A 15782-nucleotide genomic window follows, 5' to 3' on the forward strand; every position below is an offset into this window, starting at 1 on the left:
GGCCTCTCTATTCTATTAAGTAACAGGCCCTGACTATTAAATGACCTACAGTTGAGTAGTCGTGATGTGCTTAAAATGTCTGAAAATCATGACTAAATTGTTCTGCAATTTGGCTGTGTTCTAAGAATTACAACTCAATATTGTCCTGAACATTCATTGAGCGCAACTTAACTTTGCTGAAAATCGCACAACCTGAAGAATACCTGAAATTTAGAAAGTGCAATACAAATCTCAATCCAGTTGACTGAGACACAGTGGTATTGAAACAAAAAAGGTGTTGAAAAAATCGCAACTTCATTGCATCATAATGTTTGCCTAGTTCTTTTTCGAAGACTCAACGGATCCGAATTGATTTATATCAATTCGTTTGGATATTTTAACGGTAGTTGGTAGTACAAAAAAAAAAAGAAAAAATCGAAAGGAACAAATAATCTCACCTGGAACACTTAGGGTGTAATGTTTCGGTAGAGCGGATCTTTTTGTCTCAATTTTCATTGGGATTTTTCCTCCTTGTTTGGTTAGACAGTGTTGATATCCACTCGAAGCATTACCCTTTATCAGTTTATCCAAAAGATGTTGTACCGGTTTAAGCAGGGCGATTTCTTCTTCAGCGATTCGAGCCAGCTTCTCGGCGTCCTTTTGCATAACAGTGGCCAGCGTTTTCTTCTCGTTAAAAGTATTTAAATCGAGAGTTAGCTTGTAAATCAGGGAATCAATCTGACTTTTGGCGCGGTAGACTTCGCCATGCTTGGTTGGTTGGGATTCTTTTCCGAGCGTGACTCCAGACTGACTTGAAAAGTACAATGAAGCGGTCAAAATAGCGAGAAGGCTTATTTTGAAAGCCATTCGACGCAGGATTAATAGCAATACGCAAGATAAAAGCAACGCCCTAATGTTGTTGGGCTGTTTGTTGGGAAATACTACTGACTATGAATAATTCGGTTTACCGTCATAAACGAGACGTACAAGTTATTTTTCGTGAATTGTAAATTTTATATTGACAAACATCGAATATTTATCCAGGATGACTCTTCAGTGCAACAGCACTGTTATCAAGGGAGGCCTGCTGACTTAAATATATAAATTAAAATCTTTCAAAAACTACAATATAACCTTACACATTAAAATCATTTCACGCATTCTATATTCATATTTCATTCGCATTTTATATGCGTTGTTTGGATCGAGCGGAGAAGAAATGAATAAAGATCAAAGCGGGAAATGTCAGAGCTGTCTGTCATGCCCTGCGGCATACTGAACAAAGTTTCTAAACTTTCAATTGAGTGTTTGGGATAAATGAATGAAAATTCCTTAAAGTTTTGGAAGTAGGTTCTTACAACTGTTTTTATTACTTGCTTGCCCATGTTTTGAGGATTTTATTTAAGGGCAGTTCTTTATGATCTGCGGAATGTAAATATCTGTTAATATTGTTAACCTTTTATTATAAAGTCAATCATGTAAATAAAATAAAATAAAACAAAATAAACATTCCAGGGTTGTGGATGGAGTGGAAAGAGGAGGCAGATACTCGATCAACCAGGAGTTTTCAGCTTAGACCTACTCCCAGGGTTATTAGCAGCTTCTGAGACCTAAATATCTGTTTTTCCTTCCACAATGTATTCGTCTTTCATTCCGCTTCAATGGCTGCATTGTCACACTTGACGGCGAACTGAACCTCGAGGATAGACTAATTCACCCGCACCAACTGCACATACGAGTAAACTGATGAAAACTCTAGCCCCCTTTAAACAACCACTACCCCTCCGCCGAGACTAACCCACAATGCAGTTGTTTGGTTTTCACTTTAGAGACAGTAGTATGTTGGTTGCTCTCCATTCACAAACGAATTCTGGCTCTGGCTCAGTCCACTGGCGGGAGACACGGAAGCTTCTCCACAGACCCGGGAAAGGCTGCTGACCAGCATTGTCACGAGTTTTGACTTTTATACTTCGTTTAGGTTTGATAGTGGGGTGGAAAATGTCTATGACAATCAGTATTTATAAGTCAACACAACCAAAGCCATTAAAGGCCATACTGAATTTAACAACAAGTGCATCCTAAAAAATACTCTGACATCTTAAAGTAGTGGTGTTTCTTCCTAAACACCGTAAGTGAGGTAAAAAAAATAGCCTTGATTTACAGCTCTCAGCGAGACGACATTCATCCCTGACCTTTTCATATGGGAGTCCACGCCGGGCAACACCTGTTGACTGTTACTGATAAATCTTGGACTGTTTCAGTTCATTGCGATAACAGATGCTTTTTAAGGTTTTCTGGTGATATAAATCACTAGTGATGTTGAAAAATACACTGGAAAGCTTCTTACTGTTGCGAGTTGTGCTGCTTCTTGTAAAGGTGGGGCTTCTGTTTTGATAAGATTTCCCGTGTAAATAGATTTCATGGCACAAGTGAGAATGCTGTACAGCATGTCGCGCAACTAAATTGCGTCTTGCACGCGGTAGACAGGCCTTACACCCTTATATTTCGGATGGTAGATCTTGTTTTTGGGTAACTTTCAGATTCTTCAAACAATGCTTCTGGGTCACTCAATTTTTTGTCGGGAGTGTTGGGTGTTGATTTTAGAGAGTATAACGGAATCACGACTCTTAACCAAGCACCATTTTATTTTATTTTTTCTTTGTTTTCAACAACTTAACAACGCCTCAGTTATCTGTCACACATTTGCAAGATTCCCCTTATTCTCGGCAAAGCAAACGAAACTTAAAAGACGGAAAATCGATCTCCCTTCACCGAACGAAACAAATGTCTGTCTCAGTCCCTGACAACCTACTTTATGGTGATGCTCTTTGACTTTGTTGATTTTTCTTTTGACGTAATCTCTCTTCTTTCACGACAATGCTACCGTATATGAAATGAAATCGCGTTTGCTATAATATCCCCTCCATTTGACCTACTCAATCTAAGTTAATATAAATCCCAATCAGAGCGGTCATGTGTGATTGTTTCTCTGAAGTCGTTGCTACAGTTACTTGAGCCAGACTGTCAAGTGAGGGGACTGGTGATTATATGCTTTGTTCGGCCAATCAGAATCGCCGCTGGGACTGTCGTAACCATTGGCATTCTGTGACCAGCCATGCACAGTGGAACTTTTAGCCATGACCCCCACAGACATGCAATAATCATTAGTGTTAGTGTTTCCAGCAGTATTGTAATAGGCATAAGGGTACGAACCTCTATGGGTACTATAAGGCAGGATCCCGATCTTGTTCTGATAACAGATCTGAAAAAAAACAGAAAACGAAGAAACAAAAATAAACATTAAATATTATTGTTACTAGCTGGAAAATGACTCAATCATACTTTACTTTCTTATGCTTGTTACCGCTCTGATACTAATCAGTGACGTCCTTACTGAAAAATGGAAACGCTCCAGAATACTATGGAAACTTCATCAAAATACAAAGGTGATCGTGGCGGTCAGTCGCAGCTTCAAGCTCTCTGCAAATTTGTGTTTTTCTCTGTATCTACATCACTTTTGAGAGTTACAGGTCCTCATATTTACGGGAGAGCACTTTGCTTAACGATAGGGAGATATATTTTGCTTCCCAGATGAATTGCAGGACTGAAGTTGCAGGTGCTTCATTTCATCGAAACGAACCGACCCGAAGGCAAGAGTCCAATGGACGGCTGAAGAGTGTAATGCTCTGTAAACTTTTTCATCGTGCCTGTTTCGCCCTAGCTCTTATTACTCTTGCTGGTGACTTTGAGATTAATCCCGGCTACCAGACATTTGGGGATATCAAGTCCACTAGAGGTCTCAAGATTGCTCACCTGAATATACGAAGTCTCGCTAATAAAACCGACTCTCTACGTCTTGAGGGAATTACAAACAAAACTTTTGACGTGCAAACTTTGTCCGAGACTTGGCTAGATTCCTCTACAAGCGATACAGAAATAAAACTCCCTGGATTTGTGTGCATAAGGCAAGATCGCACTGGCAATATATAAAGAAGGTTATGGCGGAGTTGCTATGTATGTTAGAGAAGATTTGGCGTTTCGTTTGCGGAGCGATGTCAATACTGGTGGTCAGGAATGTTTATGGATTGAGTTAATTCGAGTTAAATGAAAACCAACGCTATTGTGTTGCGCCTATAGAGCACCAGATGCCGATTTCCAAACTTTTATTTCGTCTCTGCGAGATAGTATGCCTGCCGTTGATCTTAAAAAGTCGGATGTGGTCATTTTAGGAGATCTAAATGCAAACATCATGCCAAATTCAAAATTGCCCAAGAAAGATAAACAAGAACTTCTCAACTTCTCGCGCGCTTTTGATTTGACTCAACTAATAAAAGAGCCTACTCGAATATCTAACACCTCGCGGACTCTGATTGACTTGATCTTTGTCAATAATGAACATCGCATTGTTAAATCTGGTGTTATTCCGTTTCCGTTGAGTGACCATTACCTGGTGTTTTGCATTTTGAAGGCCGGTGTTCACACTAAAGCTCAACCAAGAATGTTTGAGTATCGCTCTTACAAGAACTTCGACGCGACTTTATTTAATGAAGATCTTGGGAATGTTCCTTGGCACGTCGTTGAGAATCAAAACAATATTGATGACGCTTTACTGACTTGGAACAAATTGTTTTCAGAAGTTGCAGACGATCATGCACCTGCCAAAAGACGACGTGTGAAGGGAACACCACTTCCTTGGATGAATAGTAAAATAAGTGAATCAATGAGAGAGCGAGACTGGTCTCATCGAAAAGCACGGAAACCTAACTCAGTCAAACACTGGGACACTTACAGGAAACTGAGGAACAAGGTAAACCGCGTAGTAAAATCTGCCAAGACGAAATATTACTGTGATATGATTAAGGAAGCCAAAGGGGATCACCAAAAAATGTGGAAAGCTGTAAACGAAGTTTGCAATCGTAATTCAACCTCAGAAAATGTTCAATGTATCATCTCCGATGGCATCCAGCACACCACGCCCAAATCCATCGCCTCTGCTTTGAACTGAATAGCTTCTTTGCGTCTGTAGGCAGGCGCTTGGCTGACAAAATAAGGAAAATCTGGCCGAACCGCATCATAGTCTTAGAGCAACAGCTATCTCAGCTCCAGTTAACTGAGTTAGAGGAATCGTTTGTGCTTCAACAGCTTACCACTTTGAAGGCAAACAAAGCAATCGGTTTGGACAAAATCAGTGCGAGACTGTTGAAGAGCTCTGCTAATACGATCACACCATCTGTCACTAAGCTGTTGAATCTATCGATTCGTATTGGTAAATTTCCTAAATTGTGGAAGTGCTCCAAAATTACAGCTTTGTTTAAATCGGGCAACCGGACAAATGCGTCGAACTATCGGCCTATCTCTATTTTACCTACACTCAGTAAAATTCTTGAGAAAGCTGTGCATTCACAGCTGTACCAGTACTTGGTTACGAACAATCTACTCACAAGGAAACAGTTTGGATTCAAGAAGGGGTTTTCTACTGTATATACTTTGACTTCATTTGCCGATGAAGTCTTATTGAATATGGAACAAGGTAAACTATGTGGGGCCATGTTTTTGGATTTAACCAAGGCCTTCGACACTGTGGACCACGAGATTCTGTTACGTTACGTTTATGTAAGAATTCGCTTCAATGGTTTCGCTCTTACATCACTGACAGGAAACAGCGCACATGTTGTGGGAATGAGTTGTCTGATGAGTTACCAGTCACCCACGGGGTTCCTCAGGGAAGTATCTTGGGTCCCCTGCTATTTGTCATCTACATCAACGATTTGCCAAGCGCTCTAGATGCCTGTCACGCGTCACTCTATGCAGACGATACGGTGATCTACTACTATGGGTCTTCCTCCCAGAAGCTGACTGACAAGCTCAATCAAGAAGTCCTGGCGGTGACGAAATGGCTGAACGAACATAAATTAACACTGAATCTGGACAAAACCAAATGTATGCTCATAGGCAGTAACAGAAAACTAGAGAGTAAAGTTGCTCTAACTGTGTCAATTTTGGATCATTGTGTGAACGATGTTACTTGTTTTAAATATCTTGGAATTTTAATATCGTCTGATTTTACGTGGACAAATCATGTCGAATATATGGAAGGGAAAATTAACCAAAGGCTTGGCCTACTTAGGCGCATTAAGCATGTATTACCGTTTAGGGCGCGCATTCTTTTTTATAAAAGTCTTGTCATGCCCTTATTCGAGTACGCAGATCTAGTTTGGGGTGACAAGCATAATGTAACTTTAATGTCTAGCCTACAAATTTTGCAAAATAAAGCGGCTAAAATAATTTTAGATCGACCGCTGTATTCATCTGCGTCGCATGCATTAGCGACTCTGAAGTGGATACCATTAGAGAAAAGACGTTTCCAGCGAAGATGTGTGCATGTATACAGATGTCTAAATGGATTTATAAATCACGAATTGACTTTAGTAACACAACAACATCAGCATAATTATAACACCAGACTTAGAGTCAATCTTAGACTCCCCTGCGTTAGAACGAATTGGGGAAAACAAAGAACTGCCTATCACGCTGTTAGTGACTTTAATTCTCTCAGCCAGATAATACGAGACTCTGCTAATGTAAATATTTTTAAGAGACAGGTTTTTAATTTTTTAACTTAAGTGTTTTATAAATTTCATATTTTTAGTTCTATTAATTAGTATTAATCTTTGAGGTCCTTTTCGAAAACCACATGTACGTGAAAAAGTTTCCTCAATAAAAATTATTATTATTATTATTGTCTCTTTCTATCTATTACTTATTACCTTTTTGTTGCCATTCCAAGCATACACCATAACGGGTGTCTTAGCCGCTGCATTTACAGTGGACGGCCCAACAGAGTGATTCCACAGCAAGTTCTTTTCTCTGTCTCCAGGCAGCCTCCACATCACCCACTTGCCTCCTAAGCCATCCATTCTCTCACCGCTGGACAACAGAATCGACGACGCTTCCTCCACCGCCAATCTGCGCGCGTCGATACAGGCGTGCTCTTTCTGTTTAGTGATCTTTGGTGTTTTAAGTGCAGCAGTGTTGTAGTTAGAGACCAGCCATGTCTTGTAAATATTGCCAACGTTTCCGCTGATTTTTCCCACGAGAGTCCAGCCACCATTCGCCATGTCACAGTAAGTCTGCACTGATAAACTTCATTGTAGGTCAGTCTTGATCCAGTAGATGCCATTTTTGGCGCGTGGTTTGTTGTTCGCCAGACTTGCATCATGGATTTGTTTGCACGAATCAGCGGGAAGTTTCTTTTCACCCAAAAGACTACTTTGGCTAAAGAAGCCTGGTTGAAAGTTTCCAAGAGTGATGTTTGGAGGACTGGCAACTAGGAATCTCACTTTAATGTTGTCGTAAAGTGTTTTACAGTTGTTGGGAGACTGGTGACAGCCCAGGCCTAAAGTTCCTGCAGGTATTTTCCATTCGCTGCCCACTTGTACATGATTGTGCACCAGTTTACCATTCGCCCATTGGGAAAACCTGTCGCCGAGCACCTGATACTTGAAATGAAACCAAGTGTTGAGAGTGAAGGCTGTGGGTAACTTGCCATTGTATTTCCAGTTGCCATCTTTGTTGCTAGCTTGAGGTCTCATATAACACGCAGCACCCGGCGTCGGTGGAAAGTATTGAAACCACCAACCCGTGGTTTTACTGTGATCCACATTACTGACGCGCAAAAAAGGTCCAGTAGCAGTTTTCGTGATCCCAGTCTCCATTAAGTCCAGCTCCACCTCGACATCCTTCCATGTAAATCCTGACTTCACGTACAATCCGATCTCCACCAGGTCTTTGATGCTTCCCTGGAAAGTGTCTCCAAGCAGTCGTCCTTTTTGCACGCTCCATTTACCGAAATTGTTTGTCATCCATTCTTTCTTCAGGACAGAGCTCGAGAAATCGTCGTGAAAGGCGTACACATGGTCAGGGTTATCCATGGCGCTTCCGCTAACCGCACCGTCAAGCACTAGAAAATAAGAGGAGTCATCAACAGTGTTGGATGACATAGGAGCCTGCAGTCTGAACTGGACAGTAGCTGACTTTGTTCCCAGGCCACTGAGGACGTGGTGGATTTGAGCAGGGTGCTGCCCGTTGGCATGGTAATAGACTTGCAAGTCATCTCCATTGTCACGGGTTAATCCACGATCTATCAGTTCGCGATGGTTAACTAGGGAAATAAAAGTGAAAATAGAAAATGTCTGTGTTTTTTTCTTAAGCAGAGAATCTCGATTTTTTATCTATTACAACAGACTTCAAATAAAATGCAGTGCAAAGAAAAACTAATAAGTAAGTTAAACAGTGCTTAACTAGCCTCTGTATTCTCTTTAGTAACAGACCTATTAAATGACCTACAGTTGAGTAGTCGTGATGTGCTTAAAATGTCTGAAAATCATGACTAAATTGTTCTGCAACTTGACTGTGTTCTAAGAATTACAACTCAATATTGTCCTGAACATTCACTGAGTGCAACTTAACTTCGCTGAAAATCGCACAACCTGAAGAATTCCTCAGCTGAAATTTAGAAAGTGCAATACAAGTCTCAATCCAGTTGACTGGTGATAAGACACAGTGGTATTGAAACAAAAAAGCTGTTGAGAAAATCGCAACTTCATTACATCATGTTTGCGTAGTTCGTTTCCGAAGACTATTAACGGATCCGAATTGATTTATATCAGTTCATTTGGATATTTCAACGGTAGCTGGTAGTACAAAAAAAAATCAAAAGGAACAAATATTCTCACCTGGAACACTTATGGTATAATGTTTCGGTAGAGCAGATCCTTTTGTCTCAATTTTCATTGGGATTTTTCCTCCTTGTTTGGTTAAACAGTGTTGATATCCACTCGAAGCATTACCCTTTATCAGTTTATCCAAAAGATGTTGTACCGGTTTCAGCAGGGCGATTTCTTCTTCAGCTATTCGAACCAGCTTCTCAGCGTCCTTTAGCATAACATTGGCCAGCGTTTTCTTTTCGTTAAAGGTGTTTAAATCAAGAGTTAGCTTGTAAATCAGGGAATCAATCTTACTTTTGGCGCGGTAGACTTCGCCATGCTTAGTTGGTTGGGATTCTTTTCCGAGCGTGACTCCAGACTGACTTGAAAAGTACAATGAAGCGGTCAAAATAGCGAGAAGGCTTATTTTGAAAGCCATTCGACGCAGGATTAACAGCAGTACACAAGATAAAAACAACGCTCTAATGTTGTTCGGTTCGTTGTTGAGAAAGACTGACAAAGCATAATACAGTCTACTGTCATAAATGAGATGTATAAGTTATTTTTCGTGAAATGTATATGGTACAAATGTTAACGTATGATAGGAACTTACTGTCAATTTTGAGTCATGCGTTGCCCTGCTGATACAAAAGGGTCACCTCAGTTTTTGTGTTGTATGAGAATTCATTGAATCTCTTCTTCAGCGGGTTAACAAAAAGGGTCAGAAAAATCAGTATTGTGGAGATTACATTTTTAAAACCTGCCAAGTAATGTAGTCACTGCTCTGATACGAATTGTTTCCTCCAGGGTGTAATGTTGTGGTTGTAGTTTTATTGTCATACGTAAAATTTGGCGTTATTTGAAGAAAGAATGAATAAAGATGCAAGCTGCCTGTCATGTTGTGGCGCATACCAAACTCGCTGGCTTCCGACTGAGTTTTTTGTTTCTTTTCATCAGAAACGTAACGAAACGGTATTGTTTTCAGTTCAGGGGTGAACTATTTATATAGTGATTTGTAATATCCAATCAGAGTAAAGTTCGTAATTGTTAATGTAAATACGGCGGCAAAATTTCAGCCAAAACTCGGTGCATCGCAACAAAATGTGTCATTTGCAACATTTCAGTGAAACTATCGTTTCTCGGTATTATCACTACTGGAGGGTGCCATGCATTTCACATGGTTATTTCACATCATATCCATGTGAAATGACCATGTGAAATGTTGTCCTCCTTTTCACATGGTCAAAACATGTGAAATTGATGTGAAATTTTTTTAGATCAAGTAGTCATAAAACGTGATCATGAAATGGGTGTGAAATTTCAGAAGCAACTGATCAGCATTTTGATATTTAAATGATAAATTAAAATAAACTAAATTAAATGTATAAATGTGTGTATGTGTTCAAATATGTATAGCAGGTATTGAAATTAAAATGATGTGAAATAGATGGGAAAATATTCGAGTACATGTGAAATGGATGTGAAATGACAAAAAATATGTCAGATCATGATCGTGCATGATCAAATAATTAATTAATCATAAACGGGATGGGGGTGTATGTGTAATCCTATCAATGTTAAATAGCCATCAAAGCATTTTAATCACATGGATACTGACCATATAGTTATCAAGATTGAATGATCATGATCATGATCATGAGTGAAATTACAGAAATACATGTGAAATGAATGTGAAATCATACAGAACATTTCAAACTTGCATCTTTGTAGAGGTACCCTAAAAAACTGTTATTCACTTTAATTTTCGATGGTTTAAGTTTGGTTAAACTACTTCATGAGTGAAGACAATAAATGAAATTCAAAAACACCTGGCTAGTCATAGGTACTGATATTGTTTATTACTTTATGTACAGCTCATGATCAGTGCAGGTTGGCAATGTATATTCTCTTCTTATAAATGTTTATGCCAAAATAACGTAATATTGCAATCATGAAATACATATGCTTATAAAAAATAATGTTTGGAAATCCAATCCAAACATTACATAGGGAGTATCTTACACAAGACCAAATTTCAATCTAAGATGTTATACACGATTGCAATGAATGGTGTACCTAAAACTAAAAATAACGTACAATCCAGTCTATAGTTCTGCTAATTCAGTAAATAATTACATACAGCACTCATTAAAAAAAAATTGTCAACGACAATAGAGAAAAGCCAAGATCGAGAGGAATTATGGGTTTTGTAATCCATATCATGCTCATAACACGTACAGTACATACATTTTGGCCAGACTTGTAAAGAACAAGAAAAATACATACTCAAAAAATACAACTGAATGCAATTTGTCTATTTACTTTTATATATTTCAGTTTAAGGTTTTGGCCGCAATTTCTCTCGACCTTTGCTTTTTCCTTTTACCTCTTCAGCACCAATGTAATTTAATAACTGACAAAGTCCTCATTCTTTTTTTGAGGCCGACGTCTTTTTGGTGAAAGTTGTTCCTCAACTATGGGCGGTCGTCACCACCAAAAATACAAGATTATTAAACGGCACAGACCAAACACAAATGGTTTAGTGATGGTTTGCGAAATGGAATAAATGATTGACAAATGATACTGTCTAAATACAAATAGTTCGGTGTTCTTGTGTTAAACGGTCTACTGAAACAGTAAATGATTTAGACAATTTAGAAATGGGTCAGTCACCGATATCAAAATGGAACAAACCAATAAGAATCAGTTTATTTAAATGAGAATCCATCTGACTACGATACGTAGAATGATCAGGTCACAGCTAGTTTGACAATGTTATGACGAAATTCATTGTCAATAACAGGACTAGTTTTTTCCTATAAAGCGACTGCCCAAGAACCAAGGTATCTTAAGACAATCAACTGTTAGAGTAAAGTAAATAAATTTTTCATTCAAAGCATCGCCAAGTACCACATGCATATTTCAGATAAAGTTCTCAAAGACATATCTTCTGGACAGAAATGCATTGCAAAATGAAATAAAAAGAAGCAAACTTACCGAAGTTGTCTGCAACACGCTTGGCCAAGCTCGCCGAGTCGGTGTGACCCGTGTCACGCTTATTCACTCTGCTAATTTGGCGCCAAATATGATGGTATACGTATTACGTCAGACCCCACATTGACTGATCCATTTCAATCTTGACTTGTCCACTTCACTGTTGTATTTTTTGCGGTTCGGCGCGCAAATAAGGCTGTTTCGTTTCGTGCCACGCTAAATCACTTTTAATTTCGCTCAATCATTTCTAATTACACTGGACCATTCCTTCTATGACTGAACAGCTCAACATTAAGTTAAGCTATTTGCTGTTTGCACGAATGACTTGACCTCGTACTGCACTATTTGTGTCTGCATTAAATCAGTTGGCACTACACTAAACCATTGGTCGGTGAGTTGAACCATTTCTTGGTGAATTAAATGATTTGTCGATTACTTAAACCGTCCCACCATTAATTACACCATTTTGAAACAGAACACTTGACCGTTTGTTGTCAGACCTGATCATTCTACGTATCGTAGTCAGATGGATTCTCATTTAAATAAACTGATTCTTATTAGTTTGTTCCATTTTGATATCGGTGACTGAACCATTTCTAAATTGTCTAAATCATTTACTGTTTCAGTAGACCGTTTAACACAAGAACACCTAACTATTTGTATTTAGACAGTATCATTTGTCAATCATTTATTCCATTTCGCAAACCATCACTAAACCATTTATGTTTGGTCTGTGCCGTTTAATAATCTTGTATTTTTGGTGGTGACGGCCGCCCATAGATACCTTAACATGAATCGAACCTGGTCGATCACTTGGTCGTGAGTAGGCAACAATAAGTGGACACCCCACTTTAATGACATTCAAGCTGTGTTTTATTGATGAACAAAAGGCTGCGTTTTACCTATACGTACTATAGGACGTTTAAGTTCACAATGGTAGCTGTTTAGTATGTAAATGAAACTATTTCTAGAAAGTTCATTTAGGGGCCGGTGTAGCTACCATTGCGCACGTTGGGCGGACCTGTGTATGACGTAACGTGTTTGCTTCACGTGTTATGAAGCATGTGGGTTGTCTTTGATTTGCGATGGAAACAACGCTCTTTTGCACAGTACTTGTTTTAGCTCCATATCGGACATACCAAGACGCGTTTTAAGCCCGTAAAACTGCGCAATTTGTGCCGTTTTCAAAGGGGCTTTAGAAGGCAATTCTTCAACGGTCGACGGAATCCTTCAAAGTGCTTGAAAAATTTAAAACTTCCTATTGTTAGATAGAAGAAAAGTAAAGCTCTTATGCTAAGTTTACCCCGAGTTATAGTTTTGTAAATTGTTTCAATGCGAATACCGAGAACCAGATATTTTTTGCATATTTAATGAGGCAAAAAGCTATATTTTCGTTTTTTGTGAATTTCTCCAAGACTTTAAATTCTAAGAAAATCGGAATAATATTTTCGAAAGCGGCTCCCTAAAAGCGTTCTTTAGGCAAAGGTTCAGGATTTACGATTTTTCTAACCTGGCCAGCCATCAGTCGATATTTCCAGTCAGTGACTCTTAAAACGTATTTTTTAAAAGTTTCTAGGGTGAAGTTCAGTCGTAAAGTTTGCTAAAGTTCCTATGAAGTAAAAAATAATTGCTGCTGATTTGAAAGGCTTTTCAAAGTAAAGAAGAATGGCGTTTTTCTTTTTGGAATATCTCTTTTCGTTTTAGAGATATTCACGTTTTTGTATTATAAGTGATGACGTCATAGGTGGTTCCACTAAAACAGTTCAACACTCAATCAAGTATATCTCTAGAAATATTAAAGCAGTGTTCTTTAAACTTTGCACCAGAAATTTACATCACAAAAGAAACAAAATGGCACCCGTCGTGCCGTCGAAATGACAACAGTGATGCCGCTGGTCCTGTTTTAATTAAAACTAACATTACCAGATTTTATCTTAAACAAGGATCATCCACTCCCAACAATCTAATGGGGAGAGTTAAGACAATATGGGAATCATGTATGTTCCGAGCAAGACCCTCTGTCCCTTTTCGAAAGGTTGCAAATTGGCGTATTTGGTTTTTCACAGAAAGAGACTGGAGCCAAAAGTGTTGCATGGCAACAACACAGAAGATGTCATTCTGTTTCTTTTGTGATGCGCATTTGTGGTGCCAAGTTTGAAGAACACTGCTCTTGCACTGATATTTTTGATTCAGTGTTTGACTGTTCAAGCGGAACCACCTATGACGTCATTACTTTGCTCATTTGCATAATACAAAAACGTAAATATCGGTAAAACGAAAAAAGATATTCCAAAAAGGGAAATGCCATTCTTCTTTACTTTTCTCCTTTCCTTTCAAATAAGGAGCAATTATTTTTTTACTTCTGGTTGCAAATGTTTCTCCAACAAGCAGAAGCTATACATTGTGGAATAGACTTTTAGAGATATAGAGGCGTTATTCTGTACGATTATCTGCCATGCACACACATGTAGATCATTTCACTACTAGCCTTGTAGTCATTAAACATGGTGTAAGCTTACAACTGCATGCAGTATTTGTTATTGACTTATACATATTACACTTCAAACTGTCCAAAAGACACATGTAAATGTAAGCCTGTATGTAATACTCTCAGCAAATCTGAAGTGAATTCAATTTGGATGTAACCTTCTTCAGCACAGAAACTTTTCATGCTAGTGTCGTCGTTGTAAATATTCTGAAATTAAAGCCTTAATACACATGTACCCTTACACAATGCATTACTCTCACTGGTACTGATACCACATATTGTACAATTTTCTTTCACAAAAAAAAAAAAGATTCTGTAGAAAAAGGTACGGAACATGTGCTGCAGCCTTCTACATCTCTATGGTTGACACAATGACTACATGTACATGTTTGAAACTGGGCTCTTGCCAAGATAAAAGGTGTTCATGTAGCTGTTTGTCAACTTGAAGTTGAAGTAGATTAAGTAGTGTGGTGAGCTTTTGAAACTGACAGAAAAGTACGGAGGCCTGCTGACTTAAATATATAAATTAAAATCTTTCAAAAACTACAATATAAACTTACACATTAAAATCGTTTCACGCATTCTGTATTCACATTTCATTCGCATTTCATATGCGTTGTTTGGATCGAGTGGAGAAGAAATGAATAAAGATCAAAGCGGGAAATGTCAGAGCTGTCTGTCATGCCCTGCGGCATATCGAGCAAAGTTTCTGAACTTCCGTTTGAGTGTTTTGGGATAAATGAATGAAAATTCCTTGAAGTTTTGGAAGTGAATCCTTAAAACTGTTTCAGTTTATTACTTGCTTGCCCATGGTTTGAAGATTTTATTTGAAGGCAGTTCTTTATGGTCTGCTGTATGTGAATATCCGTTAATTTTGTTAACCTTTTTATTATTATACAGTCAATCATGTAAATAACATAACATAACATAACATAACATAACATAACATAACATAACATAACATAACATAACATAACATAAAGTAAGATAAAATAAAATAAGATAAAATAAAATAAAATAAGATAAAATAAGATAAAATAAGATAAAATAAGATAAAATAAGATAAAATAAAATAAACATTCCAGGGTTTTGGATGGAGTGGAAGGAGGAGGCAGATACTCAACCAGGAGTTTTCAGCTTAGACCTACTCCAAGGGTTATTAGCAGCAGCTTCTCAGACCTAAAAATCTATTTTTCCTTCCACAATGTAGTCCTCCATCATTCCGCTTCAATGACTGCATTAGGGAGCTTACGAATCGACGACTTTCGCACGACGGCGCCGTTAGATTGCGTGACATGCTCACTGCGCATGCCTTTCTGAGTACTTGCCACCTTCGCGCCAAAGTCGACGACGTTGGTGAGAGCGATTTGCCGGCGTCTTGGAAACAGGAGGACGTGAGGTTAGTTTTCAAAGTTTTCTCTCGATACTTCGGGTATTTTTGCCAGATAAGTTAAGTATCACATTAGGGGCATGTACTTGACGGTTGATTTTAATTTTTTTTGCCTGTTTTCGTTCAAGAAACGACCTTCTACAGTGCCATGGCGAACGCTATGAGTTCAACCAACACTGAAAGCGGTCAAAGCACGACACGGTATGAATGAAAAGTAAATTGCTGT

General features: G+C 38.5%; 3 protein-coding genes across 3 annotated transcripts in view; 1 reads left to right on the forward strand and 2 right to left on the reverse strand.

Annotated features, from left to right (window-relative positions):
- LOC145496604 (uncharacterized) overlaps positions 1-912 on the reverse strand; it is an 82016-nt gene extending 81104 nt beyond the window's left edge. The window contains exon 1 of the mRNA XM_081476308.1: positions 438-912. Within this exon, the coding sequence (XP_081332434.1) occupies positions 438-846 (409 nt within the window). The 5' untranslated portion in view covers positions 847-912. The remainder of the gene's footprint in view (positions 1-437) is intronic.
- Positions 913-2449: 1537 nt separating this feature from the next.
- LOC145497080 (uncharacterized) lies at positions 2450-7530 on the reverse strand. Its single transcript, XM_081476880.1, has 2 exons — positions 6747-7530; positions 2450-3241 (listed from the first exon to the last, which is right to left on the reverse strand). The coding sequence occupies exons 1-2, from the start codon at positions 7095-7097 to the stop codon at positions 2987-2989; spliced, it is 606 nt and encodes a 201-aa protein (XP_081333006.1). The 5' UTR covers positions 7098-7530; the 3' UTR covers positions 2450-2986.
- LOC145497079 (uncharacterized) lies at positions 5922-6838 on the forward strand. The gene has a single exon (XM_081476879.1). The coding sequence runs from the start codon at positions 5922-5924 to the stop codon at positions 6600-6602; it is 681 nt and encodes a 226-aa protein (XP_081333005.1). The 3' UTR covers positions 6603-6838.
- Positions 7531-15782: the final 8252 nt, after the last annotated feature.

Source organism: Orbicella franksi, chromosome 9, assembly GCF_964199315.1.
Source record: "Orbicella franksi chromosome 9, jaOrbFran1.1, whole genome shotgun sequence".
NCBI classification, from domain to species: domain Eukaryota; kingdom Metazoa; phylum Cnidaria; class Anthozoa; order Scleractinia; family Merulinidae; genus Orbicella; species Orbicella franksi.